Source organism: Hoplias malabaricus, chromosome Y, assembly GCF_029633855.1.
Source record: "Hoplias malabaricus isolate fHopMal1 chromosome Y, fHopMal1.hap1, whole genome shotgun sequence".
Lineage (NCBI taxonomy): Eukaryota > Metazoa > Chordata > Actinopteri > Characiformes > Erythrinidae > Hoplias > Hoplias malabaricus.
The window spans coordinates 38,617,173-38,640,041 of record NC_089820.1 but is presented as its reverse complement, the minus strand read 5'-3'; the positions used below and the strand labels follow the sequence as shown (position 1 = coordinate 38,640,041).

The 22,869-nt window shown below is 38.3% G+C and overlaps 2 protein-coding genes across 5 annotated transcripts in view; both read right to left on the bottom strand.

Annotated features, from left to right (window-relative positions):
• LOC136678938 (alanine--tRNA ligase, mitochondrial-like) overlaps nt 1–10,729 on the bottom strand; it is a 28,982-nt gene extending 18,253 nt beyond the window's left edge. For all 3 annotated transcript variants that reach the window (XR_010796506.1, XM_066657136.1, XM_066657137.1), the window contains exons 1-9: nt 10,479–10,729; nt 9,954–10,142; nt 7,912–8,057; nt 7,282–7,473; nt 6,294–6,438; nt 3,194–3,339; nt 2,401–2,509; nt 791–829; nt 303–417 (exon numbers count right to left, since the gene is read on the bottom strand). Coding sequence is in view for 2 of the 3 variants with exons in the window: in XM_066657136.1 (XP_066513233.1) it covers nt 303–417; nt 791–829; nt 2,401–2,509; nt 3,194–3,339; nt 6,294–6,438; nt 7,282–7,473; nt 7,912–8,057; nt 9,954–10,142; nt 10,479–10,709 (1,312 nt within the window). In the remaining variant the exon portion in view is untranslated. The remainder of the gene's footprint in view (nt 1–302; nt 418–790; nt 830–2,400; nt 2,510–3,193; nt 3,340–6,293; nt 6,439–7,281; nt 7,474–7,911; nt 8,058–9,953; nt 10,143–10,478) is intronic.
• A 2,630-nt stretch (nt 10,730–13,359) lies between these two features.
• Nucleotides 13,360–22,869, bottom strand: part of rrbp1b (ribosome binding protein 1b) — a 30,962-nt gene continuing 21,452 nt past the window's right edge. Inside the window, exons 17-28 of one of the 2 annotated variants that reach the window (XM_066657438.1) lie at nt 22,387–22,485; nt 22,208–22,297; nt 22,009–22,101; nt 21,841–21,903; nt 21,668–21,739; nt 20,130–20,222; nt 19,946–20,029; nt 19,657–19,722; nt 18,954–19,037; nt 17,171–17,251; nt 16,940–17,083; nt 13,361–14,351 (exon numbers count right to left, since the gene is read on the bottom strand). In XM_066657438.1, the coding sequence (XP_066513535.1) occupies nt 14,316–14,351; nt 16,940–17,083; nt 17,171–17,251; nt 18,954–19,037; nt 19,657–19,722; nt 19,946–20,029; nt 20,130–20,222; nt 21,668–21,739; nt 21,841–21,903; nt 22,009–22,101; nt 22,208–22,297; nt 22,387–22,485 (1,005 nt within the window). In that variant the 3' untranslated portion in view covers nt 13,361–14,315. Of the gene's footprint in view, nt 14,352–16,939; nt 17,084–17,170; nt 17,252–18,953; nt 19,038–19,656; nt 19,723–19,945; nt 20,030–20,129; nt 20,223–21,667; nt 21,740–21,840; nt 21,904–22,008; nt 22,102–22,207; nt 22,298–22,386; nt 22,486–22,869 lie in introns of both variants that reach the window. The other variant, XM_066657439.1, reaches the window with a different exon arrangement.

Genomic DNA, 22,869 nt, shown 5'->3' with positions numbered 1-22,869 from the left:
ACAGATTTTAGAAAGACTTTGAAAGAAAATAAAGAACCTGAAGATTAAAATAATGGGATATTTATATGGGATTTTAGCAAATGATTCTGGGAATATAAGGATTTGAGCATTAGGATATGCCCATTTTAAGAATTAAAAGCTCATTAATTAATGGGAAACTTAATATTAAAAACATATGTAAAGTAATAAATAATCATGTTTATAATTATTGTTGAATATTTCATTGTGGTAAATCTGGCTTATTTCTTCTTTGAACCAGTACATAGATTTGCTGTAACAAAATTTTATTTTATTTTTTTTACCTGGAAACTGGATAGTGTCTTTGTCCATCTTACTGAGTGTCCGGTCAATCACTCTCCTGCCTTGCTTCAGAGATGACAGGAACTGAGCCTCATTAATGTTAATGATCTCCATAATCTAAAGGAGGGAGTGAGAGAGAGAGAGAGAGAGAGAATGAATCAGAGACTAATATATTGCTGAATTTGCTATATGGGTTAACAGACTTTTTTTTTTTTTAACGTTTGTGGGATACACGTAATGGGAATATGAATAGTATAGGTAGGTACTACCTATACTGAAGGTATACAGCAAAAATCTTATATAATACTGCAGTAGGTATATTGGATGAACTGGTCTACCGGGCCAATACTAACTTTGCCACTTGACTAGAAATGGTACTTATAAAAGTTCATTAATTCGCTAGCAATTGGAATTAAAAATGTGGGTGTATCTCGTAACCAAATAAAAGTTTCTAATAAAGTGACCAGTGAGTTCTTTCTCAGATACTCACACGGTCAGATTCTGTGTGAAGTTCAGGATAAGCATCACCCTGAGGGAACATAAAGAGAAAAGGATTATTAATACTGCTATAGTAGACATGGCATAACATTTTTTTCCAGTACTAAAACTGATACAATAAGACAGACAACATAGCTATTACTTAAATGCTAAGTTTACTATTACTTATATTTATTAATTTAAATACATACTCAAAATTATTACTTCACTTTTTATATATTTTTATAATAGGCGTGTGTTTAAATGACAACACCACCAAATTCACTGGAATTAACTAAAACATGCGCAGAAATTGCAATTTCTTTTTTTTTTTTTAAACTTCCAGGGCTCTGTACATTTGAACCTCAAGAGTGCAGACTCTCCTATTGTGAAAATCTGCAGGTGCTTTTTGTAGACTTTGCAGCAGGCTATTTTTGGGTTCTGTAATTGTCTTATCCATTGTTTGTATTTGTTGTTTTCTAGCCAGTGCTAATTAAAACGGCAGCTTCCTGAGTTCACTCTGACTTACTGTGTCTTTGGGGAGGTGGGTCATACATGGCATACAAACACACTGGCAGATTACAATCACATATTAGAAAAGCAGTGCATTGGTCGCAAACAAGCCATTTCAGCCTGGGCTTTTAGGCGAACGATGCCAAGAGCCATTAATTCATTGTTTCCTTTCTGTCTTTTCTGTAACCAGGGCAGAATGTTAGGGTGATTTTCTCCGTCATAGTATAACGAAGAACCGTTTAAGAACTCAAAGAGCCTGCATTTCTGGGTGAGCAGAGTCAAATGATTTTGGTTCACCAAAGAGAGTCAGAATTCCAATGACTATCACACGCATAGGCGCTAACAAGTACATGTGGAGCAGATTTCGTTTCAGGCTCTGCAACTTATTTTATTTCTCCATCTAATAAGTAAACTATTCAGCTATTTGTTGTGAAAGAAATACAGTTACATTTTCACGCATTTTTAAAAACTTTATCCAAAATTCCAGCACTTTTCAAACCTGGAAAATACAACATGAATTTTCAAGTATTTTCAAGGATTTCAAGCACCCGTACGAACCCTGTCAGTCACAATCTGAGGCAGTTTGTCCTTCCTCGAGCAACATAAAACTACAAACCCTGATTAAGGTAACAAATCATGATGCGAATCCATTCTCAGACTTTTTTGTCCTTAGAAATGTTTTTAGGAAACTGATGTTAACAACTAAACATAAAATCACCTAATTATAACTTGTTTAGCAAAACAACTATTTGCAGAGAAAAAAAAATCTGAGGTACCTATAAATCTGATATGAATTTATATTTCAGGTATGGTTTGTTAGAGTACTAGATGGTTTGTTAGAGTACTTCATTTTTTTGTTTCAGTACAGCATTTTCCTGGTATCTGAAGTGACATTATCCTGGTTCTGCATTATTCTTGGAGACTGCATAATGGATACTTGGCTGAACTTTGACAATCATTGAATGAATTATTAAATACATAAGTTGTAATTAGTTTTAAACCAAAGATGGAACGATGGCTTAATCCTTTTAAATCACAGCATAATTTACGAGATTTGTGAGGCATCACAGAACAGTAATGTGTGTGAATTGTGTGTGAAACATTTCTCACCAGAATGTGTGCCACCATGGGCACAAGGCTCGCCAGCGAACCCTCAGGAGCCTGCAACACTTCAGTGGAGAAGCGTAGAGCACGGCGTAGTATACGCCTCAAAACTAACCTAAAACACACGAACAGTAACACCATCATAGCACAAATAACCTTATATGTTATGGTTAATATTATTATTATAACTATGGGCAGTATGGCAAAAATTTTCATCACAACTTATATTTAAGCATTCAGTGAGTGGCCATTCTTACCCAAAGAAACTTACCAGTGCTGAAGTTACAGAGGTAGAGAGACTTGCCCCATGACTTGTACAGTAAGGTGTTCATGTCTTAGCTCAGAAACAAACCCTAGTCTACTGTGTAAAAGGCTGGGGTGTTACCCACTATAATACCTACATTTACATTTTCTCAGTACATGATAAACAGGACACAGATATCAATAATTTAACATATGACGTAAAAATATGTGGACAGATAAATAAATAATATAACTGGGCAGTCACCATACACAAAATACTGGCAGGAAAAAAAGTGTCCTTAATGAAGAGCCTGGTCATTTTTACATGACTTAAAAACATTTTATTAGAATCTTTAAGGACTAACAATAGCTTAGCCATAAAACAAACCAAATTAGTCATTCTGGTCCATCAACCTTGATTTTAATTTGCAGACAAGAAATAACTATTAGGCTCATAGACCAACAATTATGTTGTGCTCCATATAAATTCTATATATATGATGGTATACTGGGGAAATGTACACAGTGAAATAGGTGTGTGCTGTCAGGAACTCACTCTGCTCCAGTCATACCAGGATACACTCCATCAGCAATACACACACACAGTGTGCGGATGTGATCAGCTACAACACGGTATGCCGTGTCCACTTTGCCTCCATCATACTGACCCGTCTGGCTTCTGTATGCAGGGGCTTTGCTGCACTATAAACACACACAGACACTATTTATCAAAATTATACCAAATTTACACAGTTATTCTTGAAATCTGAACATAGTCATGTTTGATGCCTGAAGTAAATTTTGAACTAGAGTTAAAGAAGCAATCTGTAAGGTATTTACTGTACTTAGTCATAAAATATCCAGAGTGTCATCATAGATTAAGGAAACAGTGAAAGCTAAAACACTGATAACATTGCTAAAAATGTATATTGTCTTTGAGAAGAGCCCAGTCCGGAGTGATCCGCCCTCTGTCCAATCATTTTACAGTCCAAACCCACTGCTGCCAGGTCTGCAAACATAATGTCCTGCAGCCATGAAATGACCAAGTGAACAGAGTTAATATTATATTTTACTAGTGTTGCACCGATGCTGAATTGGTATCGGCACCGATACTTGCACTTAAACACTGTATTGGTATCAGATACCGAGAGCACAGATACCATATGCGTGTTGGAAATGGCCCACTACTCACTATTCCCTACATGTAGTACACAAGGCACTTTTCGGGACACACCTCATGAAGCAGATACTGATGCGCATGCATGGCACTAGATTAGGGACTGATAATTCATGTATCAGTTGAATGGGCAAACTCCCGGGACACCAATAATGTAAGTCCGTACGCTATGTCGAACTGCTGAATTAAAACCAATTGAATTATTTATTCCATATATGAGATCTCTTCCTCACAAAAAAATAAAAAAACACACCTGTGGCACCACGAAGCCTGAAAAGCTCACAAGAAATTAACCCACACACCAACACACCAGTGCTTATAGGTTGTCCCCTTCAAAACAAGACCAAATTTGAGTGTTTCCATCAATCCACTCGTTAGTAATCCTCGTTTATGTGTAAAGATTACTAACAAAAAGAAAAATAAATAAATAAATAAAAATGCAAAATAAAGTAAAACATATTTTAAAAATTATTTAAATATGTTCCTGGTGGATCTCTGCTATGGCTGTGTAGCTTTAATGACATGCCCATCAAGTCTGTAGACCAATCAGGGGCGATGCTCAACCAAGGAAGCAGGGAAGCAACCATGTTTGGTGAGGGTAAAAAGCCATTTGGAGAGGTGCATGAGATTAGTTTTTCAAAAAAGGTAAAATGTAAAATGTTACCATTAAGCTTAGATAAGACTTTTTTTTCCCCTGCAGTAAAATTAACCATTTTCCTTATGGAGACGTTGGGGTCTTTGAAGATTCTAAAGGAAGATTTCAAATAAGATTCCGAACTAAATTTGAAAAAGTGCCTAAAATGTTTTGATCATATTTTGACCACTGAAGAAAATGTATAAATTTTGGGTTGTGGATGAGAAAACATATTCAGTGCGGTATACACGCTGCAGCAGGAGCTGGAGATTAGTAGAATAGCACATAGTTGCGGTTACGTTCCACCTTAAATGGTTCAGACACAGCACTGTAGCACACCCCAGTGTTGCGTCATTTTAGGTAGAATGGAAAATTAGGATTCAGTTGGAATAAAGGCTGTAACAGTGGGTTGCCTGCATGACTCACCTGACCACCAAGCATTCTAGACTTTCGTTGGTGCAACTCTCCCTCTATATGGCTCTAGATTAAATTAGCTAGCATTAAATTAATAGAAAACATTTAGAATGTTACTTTCGGTTTGGCACATACTGCCTAATGCTAATGCGTTCATTTTTAACAGGGATTAATCATACGACCAAGTTTGACCCCAACATGTATTTACAAAATTAAGAGATTTTAAATTCATAATAATACATAAATTCATCAAAGCTACACTGAGACAATTATAATAAAAAAAATATTCCTCAATCCAGTTTGTCATGTATACTACTCTAACTTACACATGTATTTGTTTTATTCCTCCCCATACAAAGAATTACTAGTATCTTAACTTGTAATTTATCACAGAATATTTTTGCAATATACTCTGGCATAGTTTCCCTATAATAGTCATGGAGCTCTTTTTTTAAACAGAAATCATGGAAAATTAAGTATGCTAAGCCAGGCTGCAGTCTATGCAGCTGAAGTTATGAAAATAGCTTATGATATATTGTGTAGTGCATGTATGCTTCTTCACGTTTTAACTCATTTTGCACAGCACCGGCTGGGGGCATGCGTGTGTGTCTGTGGTGGTGGAGGCTGTGGGATTGAGGATGCCTGCCACTGCTGCCAAAAAAAAATTCTACAGCAACAATGTAGTATAATGAGTAACTTTTTACTGTATTAGATCCTGATTGATGCTGTCTGGATCTATTTCCCTTCTACCCATTTCCTACTTCAAGTGGGACAAGATGAGAAAGAGTTTTGCTGGAAAACAATATCATAACACAGTGTGGGGAACGAAAGCTGCTAATCCTAATCCTAAAATATTGCTCTCCTGTTCCTTTTCTTAAAACTTCTCTAAGCTCACACAATGTATTTCATAATGGTCATTCATAGTTCAAAAACATCAGGTAACAACATTTGAGAAACACCTGTTTAATTTAATGATGGATCACACCATGCTAGTTACCACGATGGTTTTAGGAAAAACTTGCATCACAACTGCATCGCTCAAACTTTGTAAGCTGCTAATAGCAACAATGCATTTGGGAAACGCACCCCTGGTCGAGCTTCATGTCTGGGGAGGATGGGGAGGAGGCAAAAAGCTCTCTCCACTGTTTTGAAACTGTATTATTCTGATTTTAAATGCTTGGTGTCAGTATTACAGCTTGCTCCTTTAAGACATAATATTAGTAACTCGTAATTAGAAGCTAATAAATCTGAAAATTGCATGATAACTCCATGGCTCAGTTGCATGTTTGCCTGAAACCTTATAAAATTAAGAAATCACTAATATACTTATTTATGAAGTTTATGACATTAGCATTCTAGCTAGCTACTACAGAAGAAATGAGATGAAATAGAGAGATATTATACAGAAATATGAGAGCAAGAGTGTGTTACCTTGTGGATGGCAGAAAGTATTGGTGTGAAGAGGTCAGTGTCATAGTTTGATCGCTTTCCCTGGAGCACAGTGACCAGTCTCTCTAGTCCCATCCCCGTATCAACACTGCACTGCGGAAGAGCATGTAACCCTCCATCAGCCTCCCTAAACACACCCACGTATCCACACACAAACACACAACTAGTTTTTGAACAAATGCTTTGCCAAAATGTCTTCTGAAATAAAGTAGTAAAAGCTTCTATTCAACTGAGAAGGTTTTACACCTCATGCGGCAACATTGCTGTTAGAATCTGTTAGCATTCAGCCACACGAACATTATTGAGGTAAATTAAGGTCAAGTCATTATACAACAAATAAATATTTTAACCTTGGTATGTGAATGTGTAACCCAATGGTTCCTAAACTTTTTCTGCCGTGCCCCCCTTTTGTAGATGAGAATATTTTCGCACCCCCACTTACACAAAAAAAAACAAAAAAAAAAAAAAAACACACCTTTTACTTGCAGTCTCCACTGGAGTATATTTATACTTTCACACAAAACTGCAACTACTTATTGAAAAAAATAAAAAAGTTTTTTGCTTCCCTGCACAAAAAATGAATATAAAACAGCTTCCTGAGAGAAGAAGCCTAAAACCTGCACATATGCTCTGCAAAAATGACATGTTTAATCCCCACGTCTCTCCAGTGACTAGTATGAGCTTGCTTTGAAATATGCCTCATCATATTTTCTTGTTTTGGAAGCTGTGGCTTGAGAAAACTCATCATCTGCTACATGTTTAGCTCCCACAAACTTTAGCTCCCCACTAATGTCCAGGAGAATTTACACATGCTGCAGCATGCCTAAAGCACACTGAGCATCTTCCACTGTAACACAACTGACAAAATCTCCTGCTGTGCACTACACGTAGGAAAGGAACACTCCAGAGTTTCTCTAGAGCATTCTCTGGCGTTCATGTTTGAAAAGGATTTTTGTGTTGTGATACCCACCTGTTGTACTGCATGAACACCAGATTCCAGATCTCCACAACATCTGGACAGTCTGCATTGACAAGTGTGGCAGCATTGCGGTTCCCCACATGGTCAAAGTGTATTTCAGTGCAGGGTCCACATGGCCCAGTATCACCCATTTCCCAGAAATTATCCCTCATTCCAAACGGGAGCACATGGTCTGGACAAACTCTGATGATCAGAGGAGGTAAAATTAATTCATTTTTGTCTGGACGATGAAACTATAATTTTTTCAGCAGCCTGCCATGTTTTTATAAATATGCATGCTACTCTATGGTTAGCTGCAAAGGCTTGAACATTAAACAACTGCTACTTCAGTCCATTCGAGGGTACCATCTGCCTTATATTCACTAGACATGATACAGAGGTCTAGTCGTTTACTCACAACAGCACAAAGTGGTAGAACCACCAGCAGAAAAAGCAACCACAATATTTTCATAGTCATTCATTTTTCCAATTATGTAAATCATCCTTTGTAAGTAAACATTTAAAGCAGGGGATCCCAAACTTGGGGTCAGTACCGCTATGGGTTGAATGCGTGATTTACAGACTTGGTGATGGTGAGTTATTGAGTTTGCTGTGAGTGACACTGTGTATTATTGACCGTACCCCAGACTGAGCCAGATATTTTGTGTCTCTTCATCGGGCGGGAGGCCACTTGCATCATCTCCAATGAAATAGGAGACATACAAACGCTCTGCAGGAATCCCATACACCTCTGTTAGCAGATGCCAGGCCATCGCACAAGCTTCCACCTTAAAAACAGTAATGACAAAAAACAACTCTACTTTAAAGGGGGAATAATATGGAAAAATAAAATCACTTTGAGTACATTCGCACACTGATTTGGTGATCTGGAGCCAGGAACTGTGAAATAAAACAACGCAGTCAGTTTTTTGTGATCTGCCTAAGTGTGAAAACATCTGTAAGTAGTTCTGATTGTGTGCTGCATTATAGTAGAGGCACTTCTGATTTGCCCCACCTCGTATTCTTTGTTTCTCCCATCACAGTGCTGGACTGACTTCTATGTGAGAGTGCAAAGACGAGATTAAACAAAGCAAAAGAAACACAATGAGCATGGAGAAATTACAGTACTTATTAAATATACTGAAAAAAGAAAGGAGAAAAAAAGGAAACTAAGCCAAAATGACTAAATAGCCAGCTTTTCTGTTCAACACACCTCATGTTTTGTCTTCAAGTGGCTGAAACTGCCCGTTCCAAGGCTGTTTATATATGATAAGCAAGTGCTGTGTTTTTTTTTTTATCTTTGTGGTATTTTGATCCAAATATGTCACAGATGTTTCATTAATGACCCCATAATAATAGTGGGGAAAAAGCAGTATAACACCATAGTGGGGAAAAAGCGGTATAATATGTCCTCTTTAACACATTGTTATAAATGTTATATGTCCAGAAATATTACCACATTAATCCATATGACTCAACATAAAAAATACATTATATTGACAAAAGTACTCATTCACCCATCCAAATCATTAAATTCAGGTGTTTTGACCACTTCCATTGCCACAGGTGGATAAAACTAAGTGCCTAGGCATGCAGACAACTTCTACAAACACTTTTGAATGAATGAGTCGATATCAAGAGCTCAGTGAATTCCAGCTTGGTACTTTGTTAGGATGAAACCTGTGCAACAAGTCTAGTCGTGAAGTTCCTGTGCTACTAAATATTCCACAGTCAACTGTCAGTGGTATTATAAGAAAGTGGAAATCTTTGGGAACAGCAGCAACTCAGCCACAAAGTGGTAGGCCATGAAAAATGACAGAGCGGGGTCAGTGGATGCTGAGGTGCATAGTACCTATCGGTCACCAACTTTCTGCAGTGTTAATCAGTACAGACTTCCAAACTTAATGTGGCCTTCAGATTAGTTCGACAACAGTGTTTTGAGAGCTTCATGGAATGGGTTTGAAATGGGTCACATCCTGCCTGGACTATTGCAATTCTCTTCTGTCTTGTCTCTACCTCAAGTCCATCCAGTTAAAACTGATTCAGAATGCTGCTGCCCAGATCATCACTTGAACCCCATCAATCCATCACATCAGTCCGATTTTAAACAGCTCCACTGGCTCCTTGTTAAATTTTTGTATTTTGAATATACTGCTCACATTTAGGGCCATCTACCACCTCGCCCCTGCATACCTCGCCAAACTTCTTCACGTAAACAGACCCAGCCGGACTCTCAGATCTTCCTTATCCATCAGCATCACTGTCACCCCCAGTCCTTTTGACCAACATGGGGTCTAGAGCTTTTTGCCGCTAAGCCCCCAGTCTCTGGAACGCCCTCCCACTGGGCATCCACAATATCGATTACCTGGACATATTCAAATCATTGCTCAAAACCCATCTGTTTATGACAGCATACAGTCTTTAGCCTGCTACCTTGATTTTATGTGACTCTAATCTGCTCCCCTGTTTTGTTTTTATGTTGTTGGTATATTTTCTGGTGGTGGGTCTGCACCCACCATGGCGTTTATAGGGATGACACTGTAGAAGATGAATGAAGGAATGAAATTAAACACAATGGCTGTCCATTATACTGTGTATGGATTTTCAGGATGGTTTGTATAAGATCATTAATAAATTCTAAGTGTATATTATGGGCTCTTTAAAAATAATAATCAAATGAGTACCTTAAAGTAATCCCCAAAAGACCAGTTCCCAAGCATTTCGAAGAAGGTGTGGTGATACACGTCTCTGCCCACGTCCTCCAGATCGTTGTGTTTCCCTCCAGCTCGGACACACTTCTGACTGTTGACGACCCGCCGGTACGAGGTCATCTCACTTCTTGGGTCTGCACAACCCAGCAAGAGGGGCTTAAACTACAAGAGGGGGGAATCATATATGTTAACAAACTCATTATGCTTTACTACAGAATACTAGTATGCCGCTTGAAAAACAACTGACATTTTAGTTTCTCAAAATAGAACTTTCTATTTAATTTCCTAAAGAGGTCTCGTCTCAGTCATAGCTTACTGTCATTATTATGTCTTTATAATGCGTTAAAAAAAACTTCCTTACTCGATCTACTCGAACAGATTTGATTTCAAACACTGCGCGGATATAAAGCAATTTCACCCAATTTGACGGAGAAAAAAATGTTTTACAGCTGATTCTGTTTTAGAGTCGGTACCGAATCGCTGGTGACGAGTTTGTACCTGATTCATTCCCGCGTTCACGAACAGCAGGCTCGGGTCTCCGCGCGGCCGCACAGGCGCCGAAGCTACGGCCCGGTGAGCGTGCTGCTCCGTGAAAAACTCAATAAACGTCCGTCGCGCCCGCTGAGACGTGAAGTGCCCGTGAGCGCGAGACAGACCAGAGCACCGCCGCGCGCTCACGGACACGGAGAGACGCGCACAGCAACGAACAGCACAAATGCACGCGGCCATGTTTACCTATGACTCTAACGACTGAAAGAAACGACCAATGAGCACCGAAGATGGACTGAACCAATCAGCGCCAAGGGCGAAAGAGCCGTACCAATCAGCGCCGTGGACGGTGGAGTAGACGGCTGAATCCCAAATGCCTCCGTGCTCCCTACATAGTCCACCACTTCAGTTAAGAAACTATACTTTTACGCCAAAACATTGCACTATAAAGTAAATAGGGAGTTGCAGAGTCTTCAAAACACTCTGCTACATTCTTTTGTGTTAAAATGTAGATTATTTTGTGACCTACATGGAGGGAGCGTGAAGCCTTTTGAGATTCAACCAAAAATCACGACGTGACGTAGAGTCTCTGATATAAAAATGTTCTTTTTTATTATTATATTCAATTGTCAGTTTAGGGCCACAGCATAATAGAATAATAAGATTCCGAGAATAAAGTCAGAATTCTGAGACTAAAGTAATTCGCTGCACGTATAATGGGACAGACACAAACACAGTGTAATTGAGGAATGCAATGTATTGCTGAAGGCGTACTATGGTATAGATTTCAGGAATAAATACTTAGTCCTCTGACACATCAGGACCAGAATTTGTTTAGTATTTAAACCCTGAATCGGTTGTGCACGAACCCGTTCAGATGAGGGCATCTAGTTTTACATGATACAATAATTGATCACGAAAATGATCCATCCAGAGGGAATGCCCACGAGGCTCCATCGCGTTATGGCTTATGGACTCGTTTGCATTGCAGTCAGGGGCTGCCCTGACGGGGTTAATCGTCATATTGTGTGGATGTGTTTAATAAATAAATCTGTTCACTTCACTGACTGCTTCTTTCACAACTCGCTCTATGGCGAACAGACTGTGACTGTCACAAATTATAATAAATAATAACCCAAACAGTGTTTCTTTAAATACTCTGACTTTATTCTCAGAATTCTTCTCAAAATTATCCAGAAAATATTCTCAGAATAATTCCGACATTATTATCAGAATAATTGAGATATTATTTATCAGAATTCTTCATTTATTTTCAATCACATGGCCTTAAACTTTGTCATACCCCACATAACAAAAAAAGGGCAGCTATTATGTGGGTGGTGGATCATTTTCAACACTGCTGTGACACTGATGTTGTTGAGGCATTCATGTGCACTGCACTTATACAAGTGGATCAGACCCAGTAATGCTGCTGGTGTTTTTAAATAATTGTTATGTCTGAAGCTAGACGTGTATTAAGGCAGTATTCTGAGGGAGGAAGGTGCAGAGTCTGAAATGATTGTTTGTAAATGCTGCTTGCTTGTTTATCAAAATTTTGGCAAGCACTGTAGGTTAACCTTTGTTCTGATAACTTGTTGAAATATTTCTGTATTTAAAGTAGGGATGGACAAACTTTTCAGCTCAAGGGCCACACTGGGATTTAAAAATTGACAGGTGGGCCGAGAGGTGGGGGTTATGGGGAGTGGACTAATATACATAAATTACATGTGAAACCTAAGAAATAAAGATTGCCTACTTACCTTATTCAGTTTTACTGGGAACAGTGTTGTTGCTCACCCTTTTTTTCAGTGTATCAAAGTTTGGTGACAGAGTCAGCACATTTAAACCTTTATTTACGTTTCAACATAATGAATAAATTATGAATTTTTGAAAATAAATGAAATGCTAGACTCATTTAATTATGTGGAAGTTAATTATCCAGTTATGGGCGGCACTGTGGCACAGCAGGTAGTGTCGCAGTCACACAGCTCCAGGGACCTGGAGGTTGTGGGTTCGATTCCTGCTCCGGCTGACTGTCTGTGAGGAGTGTGGTGTGTTCTCCCAGTGTCTGTGTGGGTTTCCTCCAGGTGACTGTCTGTGAGGAGTTGGTGTGTTCTCCCTGTGCCCGCGTGGGTTTCCTCCGGGTGCTCCGGTTTCCTCCCACGTTGGTAGGTGGATTGGCGACACAAAAGTGTGTGTGTGTGTGTTGCTCTGTGAAGGACTGGCGCCCCCTCCAGGGTGTATTCCCGCCTTGCGCCCAATGATTCCAGGTAGGCTCTGGACCCACCGCGACCCTGAACTGGATAAGGCTTACAGATAATGAATGAATAATTATCCAGTTATAGACTTTATAGAATTATAGATTACTCCAATTATAGAAATGTTTCTTTGCTATCACAATTTTCAAAAATCTTAGAAAAATTCTTTGTTCAAAGGCTAGATAATTCATAGAAAAGCATACATTATTGAGTGACCAACAGTATAGATTCAAAGAAAATAGGTCCACTTAGATGGCTGTGAGTAAACTTGTAGAAGAGGTATCTACTGCAATAGACAATAAGGAATATACTTTGGTGCTGTTTATAGACTTAAAAAAGCATTTGATACAATTGATCATGACCTATTAATAAAAAAACTGGAGAAATATGGTATTAGAGGAGTAGCATATTCATAGCTCAAGAGTTATCTTTGTGACAGATATCAATATGTACAAATAAATAACATAAAATCAAAACTTCTGAAGGTCACTTGTGGGATCCCATAAGTTCAGTGATAGGACCTAAATTAGTTCTGTTATATATAAATGATATCTGTATCTGTAAGTGTATAATTTGTTAAAGGTTGGTTTATTTGCTGATGACACAAATTTATATTGCTCTGGAAAAAGTTTGGAAAAGCTTCTGAATGCAGTGGAAAGGGAATTGGAAGCATTATAGAAATGATATGATATTAACAATTTATCACTGAATTTAAATAAAACAAAGTTTATAATATTCAGAATTAGACAAATCAAGAATGAAGTCAAACGTATGATCAAAGCAATTATTTTCCACAAATTTTCCCCTCAAGAACACACATCAATTATTTTGTGCTTGACACTTCTATGCTGAATGTAGGATGTAAATTACCAAATATGTTTTTACACTTAAGACATAAAACAACAATTTAAAAAAATGTCAAATTTCCATTTTGATGTAAAGGGATCAAGCACTCAAGCTGTAAATCTTTCCCTGACCGAAGCTAACAAAAACCCTAACATTTAAGGACAATATACAGCAATAGCAATAAAAGATCCACTGCTGTATATGTGCATTGTACAAAGAAAGTCAACTACAAAACCCAAAGAAAAAAATAAACAAACAACAAGACAAATCATTATAATCCCTTAAATGTTTTTTTATTTAATTTTACGTCTCATTTGGTCAGCAGCCAGCTAAAAATAAGTGTAAGGCCAGCAATGATTCACCGTAATGTGAAAATGGTCCTTCTCTTTTTGCTTCCATGTTAAGGATAGTCATTGCAAAAAAATTAGTGATTGCACACCAGCACGTGTCCTAATGCACGAGCTCTTTGCCCTTTTTTTTATTAACACTGAGTACTGAAAGTCTTAGGAATGTGAAGAGGCTTGTAAAAAAAAAAGAAAAAGAACATCAAGCTAAAACATTATCCATCACTGCCACATCCTTCCCTTTGGACCCCATTTATGACACTCCCCTCCCTTTAAATTCCTCATTGATTATGCAGTTTCCACTACAATACAGGAGAGTATAAAGACAAGAATGTAAAAGGAGAAATAAGGCATTTTTTGAAGTTCAGGGTTTTCCTCCCTCCTGTTGGGATGTGATGTCACACAGAAGTTCCTTCTTTCAGCTCCTCTCCTTCCTGTACAGGAGGGAAGAAAAGACAATTCTGTTTCACACTGTAAACTATACTACACTCCCTGGCAACTTCACTGGAAAGCACTAGATGGGTACTTCACTATGCTGGAGAATAGTAGTTGTAGTAGAATAGTAGACTGTTGATATACATTTATTCTCAGCCATCAAACTGAACTGGATTCTATTTAAAGGTGAAGTTTGTTGTGGTACTGGCTTGTAACCATATTCAGTCATGTTTAGGAACTGCTCCACCAGGGGGTACTATTAAGTCCAAAACATTATTGCCAAATTTCCACTGCAAAGTACCTACTCTACAGTTTTCTGCTTTTCCATTAGGCAAATATGGTACCTGCAACTTTTTTAGTACCTGCTCGCTTGTGGTTCAAGCTGGGTAAGGACTAAACGGAACATGTAAATTTGTAGAGCGCTGACTGGCCAATGAGACTTGCGACAAACGAGCCATTTTTAAATTCTCTGAGCTACAGTAGAGATCACATTTGTTTGCATCTGACTCACAATGGCAGCTGGTAAAATTACATCATTGTCTTTTGAAAACAAACATTTCTTAGATTGATGGCATATGAAAAACTCCAGCAAGGGCTGGACGGTGTAACAAGGAACGAAAATACTACACTCATTTGTCTGAACTCATGCAAGTGTTCAGTCTCAAAAACAGCATGAGAACACACAATGAGTGAATACAGCTCAACATAATAGCTGTCAGTGTTGTGGTTTACAAGGCCTGTTTTTTTATTTTTATTTGTTATATATTTTTGTTTTGTGCAAGTTTCATTTGCATATTCTTGTTATCCAGGTTATTGGTTAGAGTTATATAATTTGTATACAACATTTATAAAATGTGTGACTTCTACTGCTGTAAGTGAAACCTATTCATTTGTGTTCCCACAGCTGGTAAAATATCCATAGAAAAGAATAAAATGAAATGTAATGCTCAGGAGCGGTGCACAAACAAAAAAGGAATGGGTGACTAATAAAGTGACAAGTGCTGTATGTGTTTTTATAGATGGATAGATCTCAACAAATGCAGTGACAAATTCTCCCTTGCTATTTTCAAACTACTTAATTTAATTTTTGTATTTATAAAGATAGTTATTTCAGTACCAAAGATCTATGCTTCCAATATCTTTTTCACTATGCATGCAGTTTAAGAAAGGAGAATGTGTGCAAGAGCTGTAATAAAGGGTGTCTCAGTTAGTGGTTTGTGGTATCAAGCAGCCACACTCACAGTGTTCACTCAGTAGTGTTTCTGTTACCAAATCCAGAGACTGGAGCTGCAGAAAGGTCTTGTGGAAAAATCCCACATCAGCAGAAATCCATATGGTCCCTACTCACAATCGTGTTAAGTCCAGACCTTTTGTACAGCCTCGTATCCAGGGTGAAAATCACTGCATTTTCATTACTGTTTGTATTGTTTATGAACTTTGCTGCACTGACTAGGGACTTTTTTCCACTGTTAACTGAGGAATGGCCATGAGACTGCAATAAGATGGAGATTATCTAGGCTGCTAGGCAAAGGGACTTTTCACCACACTGACTTTGGAATATGCAACGAGCTGAGATTTTAAAATGTGAGCAGGGATGGACTGGCCATCTGGCATTTTCCCAGTGGGCAGACATGCTATTTGGGCAGACAGTCCAGACCCCCCTTTTTTTTTTTTGGCCTAATCATATCGTAATACAGGCGGCACTGTGGCGCAGCAGGTAGTGTTGCAGTCACACAGCTCCAGGGACCTGGAGGTTGTAGGTTCGATTCCTGCTCCGGCTGACTGTCTGTGAGGAGTGTGGTGTGTTCTCCCAGTGTCTGTGTGGGTTTCCTCCAGGTGACTGTCTGTGAGGAGTGTGGTGTGTTCTCCCTGTGTCCGAGTGGGTTTCCTCAGGGTGTTCCGGTTTCCTCCCACAGTCCAAAAACACACGTTGGTAGGTGGACTGGCGACTCAAAATTGTCTATAGGTGTGAGTGTGTGTGTGTTGCGCTGTGAAGGACTGGCGCCCCCATTCCCGCCTTGCGCCCAATGATGATGAACATAAGAAAAATATGAACGTAATTTACAAGAAAAAAAGAAACTTGCTCCTCAAGCAAATGCTACCAAATGTGCTAGTCTGCCCCTGACTGAGTGTTTGACAGGGCCACTGTCTGAGACTTTTTGCCATCAAAAATATTTGTTTGGGCTTTGGGTTGAGAGATGTACACACTGCAGAAAATGTGGGTGATTCCCCATTATGAGTGATTACAGGATTCAAACATTTCATAATTTTTATAAAATACAATTAACTAAAATATCGATTTGTCTTGCTTGACTTGTTTTAATACATAATTGTTTTATTACCCTAAGCCTAGAATGAAAGAGATTATATATATATATATATATATATATATATATATATATATATATATATATATATATTTAAATCCAATACTGGTAATTCAAAATGTTTAAATAGCACTGTCTGTGCTTAAATTACATATAGGGGTTGAGGTGATGCTATATTTTAAGAGATATTCTACAGCTGCACTAGCCATGCAGGAAATCATTAGAAGCAGAGTAAAGTGAAGTAAGTGGTCATGCTTTACCTTGTCCTGTAACTGCTCCTGCAGGTTCTTGACCATCTCTTTCTCTTTGGTCAGTTCCTCCTGAGTGCTCCTCAGCAACTGCTGGAGCTTAACAGCTGCTTCACTGAGCTCTTGCATCAATTTTACCTCCTTCTCCAGCCTCTCCTGTATAACACAATCAAACACACAGTGAAACTACCACTCTTCAGTGTAGTGTGGACGGTGTGATAGATTTAGTGCTGCAGTACAAACCTTCAGCTCAGTGGAGGATCCCTCTCCTGCTGCCTTTAGCTCCTCCAACTGAGCCTCCAGATCCCTCAAACACTTCTGCGCCTGAAAGAAAACCAGCACCCAATTTTCATTTAGTTCTACAATTAGACCAGTATTTGAATTGTGGCAAAGGTCTTAGGGAGGTCACCTAGTGGAGGGCCTGATGAGGAGGTGGCTAGTAACAGTAAAGTTTGTCATACATTTAGTACTTGTTACACAAGACAAATAGTGGGTATGTTAACATGTTAGATAATAAACTTTAACATAATGTATTGATAAACACCATTTTTGCATTTATTAGTATGCTTTACCCTATGAGTATTATTTGCCATGGTCATTTCTTGAGACCCATTAGGTATAAAATGTACAAAGGATATAACTTTGTGTTTTACTTTAGGATTTTACAGAAATAAAAAAAAATCCTGAAATTTTTTTTAACTTTTTAAATTATTAAAGTTAAATCAAATTATCACCACCTATATTTACCAGTCTTAGAGAACAACCTAAGATTTTACCACAGAAACATGAGTGCCCCTGGTTCTTCCTTTGTTCCGGGGGCATAAGACAAAATCTTGCTTGAATTTTTGCATGTTTTAGTTGCTTATTATTTACTTGAAATTTGCATGTTTAACACAAAATTATCTAAAATGAAAAAAAGTGATGTAGAGAATACAAATAACTAGGCCTAAACAATGTTTTAAACACAATTATACATTCAAGAGAACATATAAAGTTTATGGGCAATAAGCGTTTCGAGAAGAGGTCAATGTAATATCAGTTATGTGCTTTAATAGGCTACAGGTGAAAACAATGCGGCAGGGGCTTGGGGCAGATGATCACAGCGGCTCTCTGCGCTTGTAGCAGTAGGTAAAGGCGGGCGGTGCTGTGTTAAACCTTGTTTTAAGGCTGTAATGATGTGAAGAATGGCCACGTTTTCCTTCAGCTGAGAGTTTTCTTCTATTTTTTCTTCATGTGTACAGAATTTTCGCTTCTTTCATTCATTCATTCTCTGTAAACATTTATCCAATTCAGGGTCACGGTGGATCTAGAACCTACCTGGAATCACTGGGCGCAAGGCAGGGAATACACCCTGGAGGGGGCATTTTCGCTTCATTTTTCCTCTATTTATGCCTCTGGTCATTCTGGTCTCCAGAGTATTTCTTGGCTGTTTTTCTCATTTTTGCTTTGCCCTTTTTATTATAATATCCAAATAGCTCACGTCTGTCTGTAGCCTTTGCTTATGTCCAGAAAGCAACTGAAACTGGGCTTTCTTTATACAAAGATTTAAAAAAAATGGGGGAAAGGGCAAACAGTGAAAAGGATTTAAGCTCGGAAAATGTATTTATTGTTTTTATTGTTGTTCATTTGTTTGTTGGTTGTTACCTGCTAAGAAACAGGATATTATTGTCAACACGTGTTGGTGTGCACTGCCAGGCTGTGCTGAGCTAAAGCACAAACTCTCAGAAAACCCTTCATTTGACTTTGTGCTCATAGATATAAGGCTCATTGCAGCTCAAAATTGCACCACCCCCCATCCCCACGGTAATACTGTATACCGTGATAAAATTGAGACTGCATGTCAGTATGAAAAACATGGACACCACCCATCCCTACATATGTGTACCTCTGCTCTTACAGGGGTCCTATTTGGCGTACACCCACATTTTTCCACATACTCCATTGCTACAGTAACTGAAATGTTTTGTTTACTCTTTTTTTTTAAATCATACCAAATTATGATACATGTTTACGGTACAAATGTTACCTGTTCATAGTTGTGTTCCAGCTGCAGATGAACACCTTCCTCAGTCTGCAGCCTATATTCTGTCTGCTCCAACTGTGCCAGCACCTGTCAATGGAGCCCAGAGGTCAAATTCAAGGTACCATTATAGCAGACATATGAGTGAAGGAGGCAGGAAAAGACATGCCAGAGGCTCATGCATGTGTAAAACAGCCAAGAGTACAAGAAAACAAAAGCACACAATTCTGAGAGAAGTTAGTATGAGACCATAGATATCAGGCAAGTAAATACTATTTAAAATATCCAACACTAAAATCGTCTTTATTTAAAACTCCACTAAGTGCTTCAGCATGTTGTAGCAATAAAAACCCTCTAGATCTGGAAAAAAAAATCTGAAAAAACAATAAATCAGACGAATATATTATTGAACATTAATAAACTGTGCTACATTCAAAACAGGGTTTTCTGCAGAAAATCATAACTGTATTAGTCACATATTTGTTACATCTGGGACAGATTTCACTTCTGCCAGAGGGGGCACCAAATTATAAAGGCCTTTAGAAATGCATGCACACTGCACATAGCATTCAGCAAAGTTTACATTATCATGCAATTGTTATAAATTTAAAACTACTGCAAAAAGAAACAGTTAGGAAAGCCACCATCTCTCTGTAAGCACATATATGCACATCCACACACACAAACAAGGGCTGTTTCCCAGCCTGACCTGGCTGGTCTGTTTCTCCTCTTTGCTTTGCATGCGCCCAGTCACGTCCTTCAGCTGCTGCCTGACCTGCAATGCACAGCAATCACTCCACCTTAAGCAATCGCCACACCCACACATGAAAGTCTCTCGTCTGCTTTTCAAAGTACAGCTTTGATTTGAAGGAACTTTGATTTGATTACAGATAAAACAGTGGTGGTTAATTACAGTTTAACACCGTGATGGGGAATTACAGAATCTGGCATTCGAACATAAATCACTACCACATCACAGTAAGTGATGGTGCACTTACCAATAATAGCTCAGAACTTTGTTTTTGAGCTTCTGATTGGGCAGACTCTAACAGACACTGAGTGGCTGACAACAATTTCTTCAGCTGTAAGAGACACAGAAATGTGAATTAAATGTGTTCATTTAAAAGTAGTAGTGAATTAGCTTATTTTAAGTTAAAACATGGTAGGGCTTGCAGGCTTTACCTCTTCCACTTCCTGAATACATGTCTGGCTAAAGCTGATGGACTCTAGCTGTTTCTCCAGCTGTGCCTCAAGTAGCATCACCTGTCCTTTCAGCTGGAGGGGAAAGAGGAGTTGTGGTAGTGTTGTACACAAACACAGAATACATACATGTAGAATTAAAGCACCTGGGGAAAGCATTGAGCCAAAGCATACAGAGTAAAGAGTGAAAGTAACATTCTAAATGTTTTCAACTGTATAACCTATCTAACTTAACTTTGGCTAGTTTATCTACCTTTTTTTCTTTCTTCTCCTACATTTCCTCTCTACAGTGTGTAGAGATAGAAGCAGTGCTGCCATTTTTCCACTTCCTGAATTCCTCACTCCAAAATTAAAGCCCTCTGCTTTTGTAATTGTAGTTTCATGTAAGTATTTAAATTCTGATGGAGCAGTGGCAATAATTAAGCAGCGGCAGTGTTTCCACTATGCAAAATACACGTAGCGGAAACACTGCTATTTTCCCCTGTGTAAATGTAGTCTATCAGAGATGTGCTTATGGGCTAAATTATGCTCTTTAGTTTTGCACTGGAGCTACTGAGCTAATGTAGTATACAAGTAATTGAAGCAGGTCAAACTAATCATCACGCGCTTGCATTGAAACACATGCAATTTTTAGTCTTGTTAACGCCAGTGCAAACCACAGAAGCAAATATACACTAAACTACATTCCAAACAGCAGCTGATTTGTTCCACTAATCTGCATTTGATGAATGAACTGAAATAAGGGAAGTAACCAAGTGGAGCAACAGCAGTAACAAACTTACAGAGCAGTAACGAACTAACCACAAAACTTAAGTGCAATGAAACTCAAACATGTACTGAACTAGAGAGAGCAGAATACAAGCAGCTCTAAAACACACATTGTACAGTCTGCTCTTTATATCCACAGGGGATCTGTTTAGGACACCCATGCAAATACCTAGGGCCTTTAAAAAAAAAAAAAAAAAAAAAAAAAAAAAAAGGCATAGCATTTGCACGTAAACTATGCTATGTCTTATTAATCAGGGTTACTGTGCTCAAAGCCAAGCCTCAGCTAACATTAGGCTAAAGAGGAGTGAAACTGCGTTCTCTGGAGTGATTTGGAGTTGTGTTTGTGAGCTAAAACAAATCCAACATCAGCAACTGACCTCACTTCTATGCTCATTGCTGAATGCCAAAAAAAATCCTCACTGCGAAGTTACTATATTTAATGTAAATTTTTCCTCCAAAAATTACAGGCTGCTATTGTAGCAAAGGAGGCGCCACTGCCTTATACCAAATATTCCACAGTAAGTTGTCTATTATAAAACTCAAAAATATACTTTTGCTTTGGCAGCTTCCTTTAAAAATAAAAAGTATTTGGCCAATAGCCAAAGAGTTATTTATAATATTTAGACCAATACTGACTAGTGAATATCAAGAGTTGTGTACCTGAGTAGAAATGGCCATTGTCGTAATGAATAACATTTAATAATGTGGATATTGAAGACAATATTTAAAATGTTTTTGTTATTTGTCACCACCTGTTCTGTGCTCTGGTTCGCTGTTCTGAGAGTTTCTATTGTCTCCTCCAGATCTTTCACCTGAGACAGAGCCTAGGAGACATAAAACAAGATTAGTAAACTTCACATACTCAGTACAGGGAGTTTTACCCTCAGTATATTATATATATTTTATGATATATAACTGTGCTTACCCCCTGGCTCTCTGTCCTCAGAATTTCTATCGTCTCCTGCAGATCCTTTACCTGAGACTGAGTCTGGGAGACATAACAAGATCAGAAAACATAACACACGAAATACAGGGAGTTTTACCATCCATATAATTATTTTCTAAATATACATCTAAATAAAACTGTGCTTACCATTAGACATTGTTCCTCAGCCTCAAAGAGCTTTGCTTTCCACACTCGCTCTCCCTCCTCCACACTGTCCTGGAGATCTTTCAGTATGCTCTCCTGCAGAGACAGATTATCAACAACAGATTTTTATTTCTTATACTCATTAAATGAAAAATAGTGTTTCTCTTTAATGGGTGAGGGGTGGGTGGGTTCTGTCTCTCACAGTTTCTCTGAGAGTGGTCCTGTATTGGTCACACTGGGCCTGCAGTGTGCTCTGACTGTTCTCAGCCTCCGTCAGCTTCTGCTGCATGTCCTGAAATACACACAAAGATAACTTATGTTCTCTCAGGACCACCAGCTGCAGTTCTGTACTGGATGTGTATGTGATGTGTGTGTTCTTACTGTTAGCTGTGTGTTAGTGTTCTGCCCCTCGATAATTTCCCTCTGAGTGAGTGAGAGTGTTTCCTTTGCTTTCAGTGTCAATGCCTCCAGCCAGTTACTCTACACACACACACACACAAACACACTTAAATGAACAAGAACACATTATTGATAAAGATGAATAGAAAAAAAAAATGTTTCATTCAGGGGGAAAAAGACAAAACACTGAAATGAAAATTATTCAGTGTCAAACCCTGTTCTTTCAAAATTGGAAAAAAAAAAAAAGTATCAAATAACCTTGTTCGGAAATACAGTTTTTGCTTTGTATTATAGTAAAATAAAAATAAAAAATCCTACTCCAATTGTTGCAATTTTTTGAACGACAGTGGGATATAGTCCAAATATACATAAAATTATTAATGATTAATAATTATAGTATTAATAGAAATGATTGATGCCATCTAACCTAACCCTTCCCCATGTTTCTTTACGTTTTACAGTTTT